Here is a 14,542-nt window from a genome sequence, read left to right as displayed (position 1 = left end):
TAATTATAGACCTGACAAAATTGACCCAATTTGGATGACTAGACTCGAACAACCCGACACAGTCACCCAATTTGACAACCAAACTAAGGACTTGAACATGACCCGTAATCCGAATTGACCCAAATGAATATGACTCGTCTTTAATGGTCAATGTTGCCCTAGGGGCGACGAGCTCGATCCGTGAGATTGTGGGAATCCAAATTTCCAATATTATTGTCAGTAACCTGCTTCTGAGTTCTGCCTATATCAAATTGCACATTTTCTAGTAAAAGGGTCAAACCTAATCACAGTTGACAACCCAATCCATTCATTATTTCATTCACCTAAAAGTTACATACAAGGTGCATTCAACTTTTGAACTAATACTCAAAACTAAACCCTGTTAAACAATGATCATCTTGCTTTACGACCAAATGCAATTTTAATTCTTAATGGAACCAACTCCACCATGTTCAAACCTTCTATATATGTTTCATCCAACTCTCACAAACCTCACAGCTCTTCCAATCATCATTTATCTCCTACAATATTCGCTGCCTTGTCACTTTTCTGAGTTTTCTAAGGTTATTCTTTGAATCTTTGAGGATGATGAAGCATGGAGAGGAGCAACATTACTCATCCCTTGAGATCGAGGGGGAGACAAGCGGCTCTAAGGGGAAAACCCCCATTATGGAAACTCCCTTTATTGGAAAGGTTGCTAGAGAGGCGCATCATGATGCAGGATTTGGTGGTGCATCTGTCAGCCGAGGAATTGGCATCATTGATTTTGTTACAAGGTTAATCACACTTGCGGCTGTTCTTGCAGCCACTATCGCTATGGGAACCACTAATCAAACGCTTCCTTTCTTCACCCAGTTCTTCCAGTTTCAGGCTAGATATTATGATCTTCCTACTTTCACGTAAGTCATTTTCACACTTGTAAGTTGTTAACTATTTTTCCTGTTCTGACATTAAATTCGATATGCTACTGTCGTCTGCAGGTACTTCGTGGTAGCTAATGCTGTAGCAGCAACTTATGTTGTCCTATCCATGCCTTTCTCCATAGTCACTATTGTCAGGCCACTGGCCAAGGCACCAAGACTTGTCCTAATTACTTTTGACGCCGTAAGATTCTACCCTTTTCTACGATACTCCTCACTACCAAATATAAGTAGCCTTATCCTCGAGAAGAAAATGTTGACCAACAATATTTTGTGGTGCAGATTGCAGCGACTTTAACGACATCAGCAGCAGCTGCAGCAGCAGCAATAGTATACTTGGCACACAAAGGAAACACCAACACAAACTGGATTGCAATTTGCCAACAATTTGGGAATTTTTGCCAGAAGTCTAGTGGAGCTGTGGTCGCATCCTTTATTGCTGCTGTTTTGTTCATGCTTCTGGTTATTCTTTCTGCCGTAGCTCTCAAGGCTCATTAACATCGACTTTCTCGAAACAATTGTTACTTTGGTGTTCTCAGTTTGTGTTCAAGTGTGGTTTTAAAGCCTTGTAAATTAATTAAATTGTGTGTAAGACGCGAATAGCTGCCGTTTTGATTGGACATACTTGTACATGGCGAGTCTTTTAAAGGAAAAGTAAAGCTTTTAATGTATGATGACTGATGAGTTGCTAATTTCATCTTCTTTTACATCTTGTATTTGATAAAGGACATGAAAAGTGAGAGCAGACGACTGCAACTAGATAGCAGCCCTTAAGGTTCAAAAATGGAAGCCGATAACACAACTATAGACAAGTACATGACCTACTGAGTCCCACTCTTTTTTTTTCATATATATTCTAAATGTGCTGATACTGATTGAAAAGAGTGAAAGACCTATGCAGCTAGGCGAATAATTAAAACCCCTCACTTAATTTAAACAAAATGAAGTAAATGAGCATGCTCAAGCGACAAGGGTGCTGCCTGTAGTAGACTCACTGCAGGTGAATAGATTATATAGTACTCCGTATCAGTTACCCATGGCGAACAAATAACTTGTGCAGTAAACAATGACCAACAAAGTAGCTAAAATATCACAAAGTAAAACATTAAAGTAAAATAAGTAGACAGGGAAGATCTAACTATTTCAAGATAGGTGGGAGCTTCTAGGTCTTCTTGTAGTAGCGAGTGAATCTGTAGTAGCGAATGGCAACTGCCTTCTTGGTTAGATGGTACAGATCCTCGGGGATTTTTCCGGAGCAAGACCTAAGGAACAAGACATTCACCAAGAAAATACATTTTAACTAACACAAATTCTTATTTGTGACGGAAGGTATCCGTCACAAATAAGAGACGGATACCATATCCCCTCACAAACTACCCATTTGCCTTGAGTGGGGAAGCACATGGGGGGACCCTCCTTTGTCCCCTCTACCCATTTCATCTCACAAACTACCCGTCGCAACCCGCGACCCGTCGCAAGCAAGACTTACACTTTAACTAAATGAGGAGAATTTGAACAGGTATGACTAGGGGTGAACAAAAAGTGGTCCGGACCGGCAAACCGGACCGACCCGGACCGGCCCGGTCGGTCGGCCAGCACGGATACATACGGTCCGGTCTCCGGTCCCAAAAAATATGGTGACGGTCTCGGTCCGGTCCGGTCCGGTCCACATAAAAAAATAAAACTAAATTGCCTTTTAAATTAGTACCGGTCCGGTCCAAACCCGGAAAAAACCGGACCTAAAGGGTTCCGGTCCGGTCCGGTCCGGGTCCCCTTCTAACCGGTCCGGTCCGCGGTCTTGGGATATGTGGTTATCCGGTCCGCGGGTTCATCCAATCCGGTCCGGTCCGGTTTTGGACCGGTGAGCACCCCTAGGTATGACTCCGATAACATAATCAATTAATCATAATACAGTCAACAAATACCCAAACTAAAATTTTCACTCTAGTTATAGAGGTTTTCAAAAGGAACAAACTTGTTCTCCAATTGTATACTAGCTTTTTTGAGTGTGTTCAATTCGCATTTCACTATATCGGTTACTGATCTACGAGGTACAAAATAGAAATTGTAATGTCCAACAGCAGCTCAATACCATATTACTCTGTTCTACTAGGTAGCAATTCAGTTATAATGCTCTGTCTTTAAAACTAAGGAGCAAATTCATAAATAATTCATAAGCAAAAGGATATTACTACTCTGCTAATAACATAAAACAATCATATTACAGCTTTAGTTAATTCAAGCTCACACCCTTTTGGCCTTTTACATAATCTAAACATACATTTTTAACAAATATCTTAATGATCCATCCAATAAACAGACAACGGTTGTTGGCAAGATCCCTTGGGATTGAGATAATTATTACCGGACTAATAGAAGCTAAAACAAGAAGAAATGGGAGGCGAATGGTGGTTAATTGTGGTTGTGGAGGGAGGAAAGAGGAGGTGAGGGGGAATTATAACCTCCAAGTTAATGCATTGCTTGAGGCGAATGGTGGTTAATGCATTATACTATCTTCTCCCATTTTTATCTCCAACCACCATCCCTTTCCTTTAATTTTTAGTTCATTTAAGCTTAATAAGTAATAATTACCTCTACCCAAACAATCCCTAAGAATTAATGTCTCTAGTAATCCCAAAGGCCTTCTCAAAGGAAGATACAAACACTTTTTTAACACCTTGAGTTAGATTTTTTTTCCTTACTTATCTTATAATTAAGCCGGACCGACTAAACCATTTAAAACATTGGTGTTCGTGTCTAGTTCATTCACTAATTTAGGTATCCGTTTAAAGGTAGTCGTCTAAAGCCTAGTAAAATCTTAGGACGAACCGATACGATTCATGAACAACTCTAATTAAAATATACTCTCCTAAATAATAACAATCACGCATTTAAATTTTTCTATTTTTAATTTTTCATTAATCTTCGGTAAAACGATTTTATCCGTGATCAAATTCTACTAACTCATATTGTGAAGTAGAACAAACTCTTTGTCATTCTCAAGAGATTTTAGTTTTTTATCTCATTTAAAAATGACACTATATTTAAGATGGATGTTCAGGTGTTAAACGATAATTTGTGCTTAATTTGAAGTTAGTTGCAATTCTTCAAGTTGTTTCATGCCGCGTCGTTTAGCATTTATCTTCTCCGTGAGTTGGTGACAATGATGGCCTCAACTCAAATTCTAATTTAATGAGAGCATTGTAATTAGTCCATGTTATGAATTGTTATCCCACCGTTCATTCACATACCGCAACAAGAAATACACAAATATAACCGTTACGCAAAAGTAAACCAACATAAAGCTGCCAAGGGTAAATTATATCCTACTCCCAGGAGTAGGGAGCAGATACTCTCATGGTGGTTATAGAGAGAAAAAAATAAAAAATAAAATAAATAAAAAATAATAATAACTACCCACTACATCTTCATACAGTACTTACTATGTTTGTTCTTCTTTTTCAAATTACTCAATTTATTTACAAGTTTATTAAAATCTTGTCGTATTCATGAAATTTTAATTTTAATCTATTTGTACTCAAATTTATCAAGTTTATGAATCATAATCATCAAAATAAATCATCAAATTCATTTTTAAGTTAAAGTGAATATAATTGTGTCTTAGGGTGAATATCACACTAAGTTACATATATTCATCAAATTACCCTATCATATTCACTAATCTCATAATGAATATAATAGTGTTATATGATGAATATCATAGTACCTAATACATATTCATTATGTTACACTATCATATTCACTAAACTGAAAGTGAATATAATAGTTACATATGATGAATATCACAGTAGATAACATATATTCATCAAATTAAATTACCATATTCACTAAATTCAAAGTGAATATGATAGTATCATATGATAAATATCACGCCCAAAATCACAAATTTAACCATGAATAATGAAAGAGAAAACGGAAAAATTCAATTCAATTAATAGTATATGCGATTTTTAGGGTTTTAACGTAATTTCAACACTTACCTGATAAAATAATCGATCAAAATAGAAAACGAAATTACAAAACTAATAGGATGGATGGAAAATTAAATTTGTGCATAATTTATTTGGTGAATATAGAAGCTGTAGATCTGAAATAGGAAAAAGAATGGTTATTTATTTTAGAAAGTAACTGCTTAATAGTGGGGACATTGTGAGTTTTTATTTTTATATTTTTTTTAATATGGGGAGTATGAAGTACCCTACACCTGGGTAGGTGTAGGGTATAAGAATTGGCAACCAAGTGGCAATGTCACTTGCATAAAAACAAACAATACAGTCAAAGTCGAGGATCAAAGTCAATACTGGCCTTAATTATTTATTCCACAATACAATACTGAATATGAATACTCCTCTAAATCATCTCTATCCAATAATAAAAAAACCAATTAATAATAATCCATCAAAAAGACAAAATCAACCCACATATTAATTAAAAAAATCAATAATAATAGTCACACTTGGTATCCTCAAATTTGTGGGTAGATTTAGCATCATTCAAAGGAACCTTCAAATCACACTTAACCTTAGGCTTCCATGTTCCAGTCTTGAACAAACCCACCTTGAATCTAACCCTTAAGTGTAGCTTCACCTGTATCTCATACATTCCATCACTCTTCTGATTCTCATAATCCGTCTTCCCATCACTTCCTAGTATAACCATATTCTGTCCCTTAAACACCAACGGTCCAAACGATGTGGTATTCTTATGTCCCTGGTAGAACGTCATTCCTTCAACGGTCTTGAATCTTTGACCCCCGTAGATTGCGTCAGCTTGGACGTCATCGTAGTAAACTCCGATGTGGTTGTTGGGATTCCGTGCGGTGAAGTTGACGGCTAGATCGTAGTTGAGATTGTCGTTGTTTACGCCGCCGAAGTTGAAGGTTGTTAGTGTTGCATCTGTGGCGTGGAATTTCACCTCGTGGGGTCGGATGATTAGCCATATGACTAGGATGATTAGTCCGATTGCTATTAAGATTGAGAATATTATTTTGAAGACGCAGCCTAAGAGGCAGCAGCCGCAATCGCAGAGGCAGTCGAGGAGGCAGCATCCGCATCCTCGACCGCCTCTTTTCCCTGGGCGGTGGTACCCACGGGGAGGTTGCGCGGGGATTGCGGGACCGTAGTAGGCTCCGTTTAGTTCTGGCTGTTTTTGGTATGACATGGTGGTAAACGACTTGGATATTCTCGTTGAATTTTGGTTGGTGTCAAGAATGATGGGTGAGAATGAGTGATGAGGTATGTAACGTGAGAAGGGTATATATAAGGGGGAGATGTAGGAAGCTTCTGAGTGAATTGGGAAAGACGTTGAGACGTCAAAGAGTTTGATTGTTAAAAGGAAAGTTTGAAATTTAAACGGAAGAAACTTGAAGAGATTGTCTAAGGAATCGACACACGGTTATAAAGAGGGCGACCTGCTCTATTACGCGTTCTTGCCCATCACCCGCTTCTCTCGGCCCAATTAGGATGAATACTTGATTAAAAACCCAATGAAAATTATGACTATGTTCTCAATCAATTAATTAAGGGTACTGATTTTCACAGTACACATTTTACTCATATAGTACATTATTGACGATTATACCCCTTTCATTTCCCCAACCATTTTCCCTCTCTAACTTCTCTCTAATCATATTCTTTCTAATTTCAAATCTTTACTACCCTCTAATTTCACAAACCCACTACTCTGACGGTTGTTGTAGACGTTGGGTCAGGGGATTCGCCGGCTAACAAGGTAGCCGTCGGTGCCCGGCGGTATTGTACTGGTTGGTTAATAATTTACATTGTTTTGCATCTATTAACTTATATTGTACTGTAGTGTATAGTAGATACATATGCACTACTCAGTATTAGACCGAGTATTTACATTCTTATATGCATCACAACTACATTGAATATTTCTTTTCCTTGTTCAATGGAGTACATTGAACATTTGAACTACATACTACATATATATGCACTACACAGTATATATGTCGTTGTGTGCCGGTGTGTACTGCATTAAATTTTTACTGCTTTGAATGATAATTTTTTAATGTACTACATCTGCCGACTTGTTGAACGGATTCTGGCAACCACCTATCGTCCTTCTTGCTTGCCTATATGGCAGCCGACTTTCGATTACACCAATATCCCCATCATTCCACACCATTAACAATAATTAATTTGAACATAAACCCTAATTAAAAAAATACAAGAATATAACAAAGAGTCAATTTGATTATTAGTAATGGATTAATGAATTAAATACATGTTCTATATTCGAATAATCATTCATAAATCATAATTGAATAATTTGAAGAAGATTGAAACAACGTTAAGATATAACAATAGAAAGAAGGTAGAGAGAATTAGGATTTGATTTTTTTTAGTAAGGGTAGAGAAATGGAAATTTTGGTTCAAAATGTACTGAAATGAGTAAAATGTGTACTGCGAAAATAAATTCCGTTAATTAATACTAGATTTCATGCCCGGCCGTTGGCCGGGTAATATCAAAAAATAATTTCTGAATATTTATCTTGTGCTTGTTGCTTTAAAAGCATTTTATAATGAATATATACCTATATTTCTGTCAATTTGTGTGATAATGTTCCTCTACAAAGAGCACCGTGGTGTTGATTGCTCTTTTCGGTAGAGCAAAATGTATGTTTAGCGTCGGACATGTAATAGATCTGACATTAAAAAAAACTTTTGTTGATACTTAATTAACATAGTTTTGATTTGGTTGTAGAATATATTAGCATAGTAATATGACAATTCATAGAGAATTAACAAAGTACGATTATCTTCAAATATAATTAAGCCTTGTACCGATTTGACAGTATACCACTATACCCTTTGTACAGTTCTAGCCAAAACTCTCATAATTGAAGTTTCGACTGCTAAGAATCATAATATATACACTTATTATAGTTTGAATTCTATTGTAACTAAAATTGATCGTTTAAGAGTGTAATACTACGGATTTATGAGTCTCTGGGTACTCTATCGAGTAGGCCTTACTCTGTCGAGTAAGGTTGAGTTGCGATTTAAAATAGTTTCTGACCTGTTGGGTACTCGATCGAGTAACGTGAGTACTCGATCGAGTAAGGGGGCACTCGATCGAGTACCTTAGCTACTCGATCGAGTAGCCGGTTTACGGGGAGTTATTTCTCGGGTTTTGTTAATTATGCGATTAAGGTATATAATACTTCCGTCATTGTTCTTAAACACTTTTACAAAACCTAATTACTGTCAAGAGAGAAAGCAAGTACGTTCATCACTTTAATCGCATTGTTAGCAAATCCCGGAGTTTGGAAGGTCGGATTTCACCTTTCGTTATACCGTTGAGATCCTTGCGTCGAGGGTAAGATCTATGTACCGTTTTTATAGTTTTTCCTTAAAGTTGGTTAAACCCTAATATGGGGATTTGGGGGTTTTTGTGTAGATTGTGATTTGGTAGTGTCTATGTGTTTGTATGATAGGAGGAGGTTTTGTAGAAGAGGCTTTTTGATTCAATTTGTTGATACCGTCGATTTGTTGTGCTTTCCGGGTAGGATTTCCTACTCGGTATTAGTCCCATAATGAGATGATTGTTGATGTCTTTGAGATTGATTGTTTAATATCGTAATTGTATGGTGACGGTTGTGATTGTGATTGTTGTCTCTGGTTCTCGAGATGCGTTCTCGGCTGAGTGGAGTCACTTGCGGGAGTGGCTTCACGCTCTAGTTTCGCCCTTCGTGGAACCCGCCACGGAAGGGGATGTGCACATTAATGGACAGGGTTATCGCTCGGTATGATGAGCGGGGCTTAGGTGGGAACGGCTGCGGTCCCCCAGCGGCGTGGTGGTCCAGTGGACGATCGGTGATTGAGGTTGATGGGATTTGGTGTGATTGTGTGTGTGTGACGGTGTAAGCATGTCTTTTGTCGTATTGTTGATATATATATAAGTTGTGTGATTAGTATCGACCCGGTTGTTGTTTGTAAAACTGCGGTGATCCATTCGGGGATGGTGAGCGATAATTGAGCAGGTTTGAGTTGAGTACTGGGATAGCTGGGATGTGCCACCGTCTGACGATAGAAGTCTTCCGCTGTAGCTTTGCTAGTTTTATAACATTTTAGTTAATTCAGTAGACAGTTGGTTTGAGAACTTGTACCCGTATTTTGGGATTTGGCTTGGTTTTTACTTTTCACTAAAGCTATACTATTAAATGTTGTTTCTATATTGTCTTATGATTATCATGCCTCGGGTAACCGAGATGGTAGCATCCTTATACCTGAGGGGTCCTGGTAAGGCACTTGGAGTATGGGGGTGTTACAAATGGTATCAGAGCGACGATCCTGAAACCTGTAACCAATGAATCCAATGAATATAGGGAGTCAATTAAAATGAACCCGGGGTAAAGGTTGTAGGAGCTAATGCAAAGACTTGGGAGACGTCCTAAAGTCGCGAACTCGCCCTTCAATTTTGAACCGGTCACCATGGGATATGAATCGGGATCGCTATGTGTTTACCTTGTGAATTGTGTACCTATATGGTGATGCGTGGCATGAATCAGTGGATGTATGTATGTGGAGAATGGGGAATGTGTAGAAAAGATGGTCATAATGTGATTTCGTAAGTTATTGATTGAAAGCATGATAGTTGGTTTACAATGTTGTTTTGAATTGTAGGAGAAATATATGAGAATGATGAATGATGTGGTAGAAAAAGGAAGTAGTTCATATGTGATGATATGTGATGAGTAATGATGTTGCAGGATGGATGATTCATAATGTGACATAATAATAACATGTGAATAGAAATGTTCTGTTGTATACGTATATTTTGTTTGCATAGAGTTGTATGATAAGTTTATGTACTTGTCCACGATTGTTCATGTGTATATGTTGTAAGAAGTGTGTAGCTGTAATGGATGAATTGGTTGGAAGAGATTAAGTAAGTAATTGCATAAGAATATGAAATTCATGTGTGGAGCATGTTTATGTGGGTAATGGATTGTATAATGTTGCAATGTTAGTAACATGTGAATAGGGGATTTTATGTCGTATATTATGTTATTGTGTACGTAAAGTTATAAAATAAAAGCATGTGGGTAAATCGTGATTGACGAGTTAAATAATCTATGTGTATGAGGAGTGTTGTTGCTTGGCTTTTGAAAATAATAACATATGATTAGGAACGCAAATAACACTGTACAACCTGTTGTATGATAATACTATACAACAGGCCCACTTTACAACTCACAGCCCAATTTAATACTTATTTTTTTTAAAAAAAAAAAACAACTAAACCTCAAACAAATCAGACGATACACACCTCTCCCAAAATCAAACTCAAAAACCCTCTCAACTTCAACCTAAAAATGGAGAAAAAAGACCAATTGACAATTCCATCAAGAAGGAAGAATGCATGTAACAATATTCAAAGGTAAGTTCTACATCAATTTGTACTATTGATATGTATTTTATCATTTTTACCCAAATTATTAGAACCCTAATTTTTGTGTTTGATACCGTTTTCCCCAATTTTCATATTTGTTTGATGTTTCATGATTGTTTTCATGTTTATGGTCAGTAACGAATTGAAATTGTACAAGTAACACATCTTGTTCGAATCTGGTCCGTTTTAATTTTGTGATAATGGTTGAAGGTTGTATTAAAAATCATAAACAATGAATGGTTGTTGTCAGTAATGGTAGTATGTTGCGTATAATCGTTTTTACGAGCAAAGAAATTGGTAGGGCTTTAATGAAATACTAAAATATTATAAGTGGAATATTGGCTACACAATACTTTATGTCTATATGCTAGTTTTGAAGATTACGAATGTAGTCTGATTGGGTTAATTACATAGGAAATTAATAATGAAAAATGAAGCAACTACATTGACATTGAAACGTATGAACCTATGACTCCACAACCATGTTAATTTGAGTTTGCAGGGCACGATTGAATTTTTCGTCTTTTAAGCAGATGGAATTTTTAAATCATTAGCGAGGTGGAATTTTTGTCTATTAATCGATTTTCGGTCTTGAGTTTCTTTTGCTCCTCATATTGAGTTTGCTGGGCACACGCATTCTTCTGTGCAATTTATTGACCTATTAGTTTTAATATATAGTATCTTTTAGTTTGTATGTAAAAATGTTGAAATTACATAAAATATGTAGAGCTGTTGTGTAAAGATTACGAGTTTTCATACAAAGATTTTGAGTTTACAATTTAATCTGAGTTTCGGTCTTCAAATTTCTTTTGCTCCTCATACTGAGTTTGTTGGGCACACACATTCTTCTGTGCAATTTATTGACCTATTGGTTTTAATATATAGTATCTTTTAGTTAGTATGTAAAAATGTTCAATTACATAAAAGATGTAGAGCTGTTGTGTAAAGATTACGAGTTTTCATACAAAGATTTTGAGTTTAAAATTTAATGTGAGTTTCGGTCTTCGAGTTTCTTTTGCTCCTCATATTGAGTTTGCAGGTCACACGCATTCTTCTGTGCAATTTATTGAGCTATTAGCTTTAATGTATAGTATCTTTTATTTATTATGTAAAAATGTTGAAATTACATAAAAGATGTAGAGCTATGGTGTAAAGATTACGAGTTTTCATGCAAAGATTTTGAGTTCACAATTTAATACTACAAACTAGGTTTGTGTTAGTTTATTTCGTAATTGGGTTTGTCTATTCTTTTTATTAGACCTTTGAAAAGATCAAAAAATGATGAAGAAGAAGACACTGACGACGACAATGATCTGGAAATGTTTCCTCGCTAGGAGACAAGGATGTCTCCGGCAAAAGTAGTGAAACTCATCAACAAATTATCACCCTCTCAAAAGGAAAGTTCAAGTCGCTGCATAACTTTAGAATCAAATACGCCTTCGAGATTGTCAACTATGTGGGAAATGAAGTTAAATCAAAAGCGTGTTCTTTGGTCGAGGAGCTAGTTCAAAAAGTCTCCAAGTGATTTATTATACGAAATTTTCTTATAGATCGTAACTATGTATGTTGTTTTTTAAGATAATAACTATTTCATGTTCGAGGTACAAGATTGGAATAACATGATTTGTATTTTTGGGCATATTCTAAGATTTCGAGTTTTGTATGATACAATTTGGGCTTTCTTTTCGAGCTCCGTAACAAAGGTTTTGAGCTTCGTAAGAAATGTTTCGAGCGCTGTAATTCTATACGCTAAAATTGCAATAAACAATAACTATATACAAATTTCCTAAAGGAAGGTTTCGAGCTTCGTAAGTAAGGTTTCGAACTCTGTAATTTTATACGTTAAAAATTGCAATAAACCATGACTATGTATAAATTTTTGCAAGAAAGGTTTCGTATGTAACTATTAGAGCTAAAAAAGAAAGGTTTCGAACTCTGTAATTTTATACGCTAAATTGAAATAAACATGACTACGTACAAATTTTTGTAAGAAAGGTTTCGAGCTACGTATGTAACTATTCGAGCTACTTAAGAAAGATGTCGAGCTACGTATGTAACTATTCGAGCTACTTAAGAAAGATGTCGAGCTCTGTAATTTTATACGCTAGATTGCATAAACCATGACTACTTTTCGAGCTCCACAAGACCGCAAGAAAGATTTTGAGCTGCGTAAGAAAGATTTCGAGCTCGGTAATTTAATACGCTAAATTGCAATAAACCATGACTATGACACATCTTTTAAATCACAACCATAAACTAATAGAATTTGTGTCCATACGAAACAAACACACTGAATTAAACGACTACAACTACTACTAAATAAGTTTCAACAAAGTTAAATTACAAGTTTAAAAAGCTATAAATGATAATCCTACGACGACATCAGAATATCGTGAAGATCGACGTGGCTATTACCATGATTATTAGGAGGAGGCACAACTCCAGCTCTATCTCCCCCTTTCTCTGCACGAGTCTTAGCGGCTTTGAATAAGCTTCATAAGCATCAACGTCTGAATCAAATATACACCCAATCAATTCCGATTGCTCAGCTTCAACACAAGAAAAAGATTTGTTGGCACCTGAAAAAATATATCAATGACGTAATACATTTAGATTAAATAACCGTTCAACGTCTATTTACGATATTAACAAATTATGATTTAATGAGCTATCATATAAATTTTCCGAGCTAAGTTAATAATGTAGTATACGCAAAACATATCGAGCAAGACAAGTAACTTACTGAGCTATTCAATAAAAGTATTGAGTAAACAAACAATTATTAACTATTACCTTTACGAGGAGATATAGCTTCATATTGTTTCTCCAAATCCATTGATATTGATTTCAATAATACTATTTCCATTGAAGTATCAATTTCCTTAGAAGTCTCACTGGGGTTTAGGGTGATGATAAATCTATTGTTTCATCTACCAAAATACCTTCGTCCACAACTGATTCTTGAGGATACAAGATGCAAAAAAAAAAAAAATGAGAATTACTAGTATCTTATACAACGTATGATGCCAAAACTATGAAACCAATTGCAAAAACCACCGACCCACTGAGTTATCATGTAAATTTACCGAGCAAATGTAAAATCATCATATATATCAAACAGTCATGAGCAATACTAGTAACCTATTGAGCTGTCATGTAATTTTCCCGAACAAAATTAAAATTTTAACATATATCAAACAAATAGAGCAAAACTCACAACCTATACGAGCTATTCAACAGACTTATCGAGCCGAACATATATTCAAAGTCGAAAAATTAACGAGCTATTCAATAGACTTATCGAGCTATTAAAATTTTAATATATATCAAACAAACAGAGCAAAACACACAACCTATACGAGTTATTCAACAGACTTATCGAGCCGAACATATATTCAAAGTCGAAAAATTAATGAGCTATTCAACAGACTTATCGAGCTATTAAAATTTTAATATATATCAAACAAACAGAGCAAAACTCACAACCTATACGAGCTATTCAACAGACTTATCGAGCCGAACATATATTCAAAGTCGAAAAAATAACGAGCTTATCAACAGACTTATCGAGCTAGTTTAGCCTTGTAAAATTGACGCAAATCATATCTTCTATGAGATACAATTGCAAAAATTCATGGATTTAATGACGAAAATTCTAAGTTTCAGTACAAATATATTGACGTAACACATAAAACTAACGATTATTACCTTGACAAGGAGATTTCTCATCTAGTTGTCTTTCCAAATTCATTGATACTTGATTAAAAGCAGCAATTTCCATTGACATTCCAAATTCCTTAGAAACTCCGTTTTCTATTGCTGGTGATAAATTTGAATCATCCATCGTAAAAACTTCATCATCCATATATTGTAACTTTTGTATAAATCTTTGATTATTGTGAATTACTATAGATGAAAAAATAATATTGATGAAATAGATAATTGAGTAACTGCATAATTGAAATCAGTTAGAAAAATATGGAGAGAGAGAGAGGGAGAAAATTTTGGACTGCGTTGAACATTTAGTTGCAAAATTTTAGATTTAGTTTTACATAAATTAGGAAAATAAAAATTAGGGATGTAAAAGACTAAACTAGCCTTGGTTGTATATTAATAATATACCACAGGAGGTATAGTCTATTAACTGTGATTAGGAATACTGATGTTATGAGTTTTGGATTGGG

The 14,542-nt window shown here is 35.6% G+C and overlaps 3 protein-coding genes across 3 annotated transcripts; 1 reads left to right on the top strand and 2 right to left on the bottom strand.

Moving 5' to 3' along the window:
* Window positions 1–247: 247 nt before the first annotated feature.
* Window positions 248–1,723, top strand: LOC141608673 (casparian strip membrane protein 1). Its single transcript, XM_074428047.1, has 3 exons — window positions 248–899; window positions 981–1,104; window positions 1,203–1,723. Exons 1-3 carry the CDS (start codon window positions 586–588, stop codon window positions 1,416–1,418), a joined length of 654 nt encoding a protein of 217 aa, XP_074284148.1. The 5' UTR covers window positions 248–585; the 3' UTR covers window positions 1,419–1,723.
* A 3,506-nt stretch (window positions 1,724–5,229) lies between these two features.
* On the bottom strand, window positions 5,230–6,307 carry LOC141611216 (NDR1/HIN1-like protein 3). The gene has a single exon (XM_074429700.1). The coding sequence runs from the start codon at window positions 6,099–6,101 to the stop codon at window positions 5,379–5,381; it is 723 nt and encodes a 240-aa protein (XP_074285801.1). The 5' UTR covers window positions 6,102–6,307; the 3' UTR covers window positions 5,230–5,378.
* Window positions 6,308–12,740: 6,433 nt separating this feature from the next.
* LOC141586869 (uncharacterized) lies at window positions 12,741–14,244 on the bottom strand. The gene is made up of 2 exons (XM_074408269.1): window positions 14,067–14,244; window positions 12,741–12,937 (listed from the first exon to the last, which is right to left on the bottom strand). Exons 1-2 carry the CDS (start codon window positions 14,221–14,223, stop codon window positions 12,741–12,743), a joined length of 354 nt encoding a protein of 117 aa, XP_074264370.1. The 5' UTR covers window positions 14,224–14,244.
* Between the last annotated feature and the right edge of the window lie 298 nt (window positions 14,245–14,542).

This window comes from Silene latifolia, chromosome 1, assembly GCF_048544455.1.
Source record: "Silene latifolia isolate original U9 population chromosome 1, ASM4854445v1, whole genome shotgun sequence".
NCBI classification, from domain to species: domain Eukaryota; kingdom Viridiplantae; phylum Streptophyta; class Magnoliopsida; order Caryophyllales; family Caryophyllaceae; genus Silene; species Silene latifolia.
Note: the sequence above shows the minus strand (reverse complement) of the source record. Positions and strands in the feature narration are given on the sequence as shown.

Bases quoted from the DNA above. Each gene is read 5' to 3' on its own strand.
- LOC141611216 (XM_074429700.1), bottom strand. From the start codon at position 6,101: ATGTCATACCAAAAACAGCCAGAACTAAACGGAGCCTACTACGGTCCC.
- LOC141608673 (XM_074428047.1), top strand. From the start codon at position 586: ATGATGAAGCATGGAGAGGAGCAACATTACTCATCCCTTGAGATCGAG. The intron at 900-980 runs GTAAGTCATTTT...TGTCGTCTGCAG, and splicing joins TATGATCTTCCTACTTTCAC to GTACTTCGTGGTAGCTAATG. The intron at 1,105-1,202 runs GTAAGATTCTAC...TTTGTGGTGCAG, and splicing joins TCCTAATTACTTTTGACGCC to ATTGCAGCGACTTTAACGAC.
- LOC141586869 (XM_074408269.1), bottom strand. From the start codon at position 14,223: ATGGATGATGAAGTTTTTACGATGGATGATTCAAATTTATCACCAGCA. The intron at 12,938-14,066 runs GTAATAATCGTT...ATATTTTTTCAG, and splicing joins TGAGAAATCTCCTTGTCAAG to GTGCCAACAAATCTTTTTCT.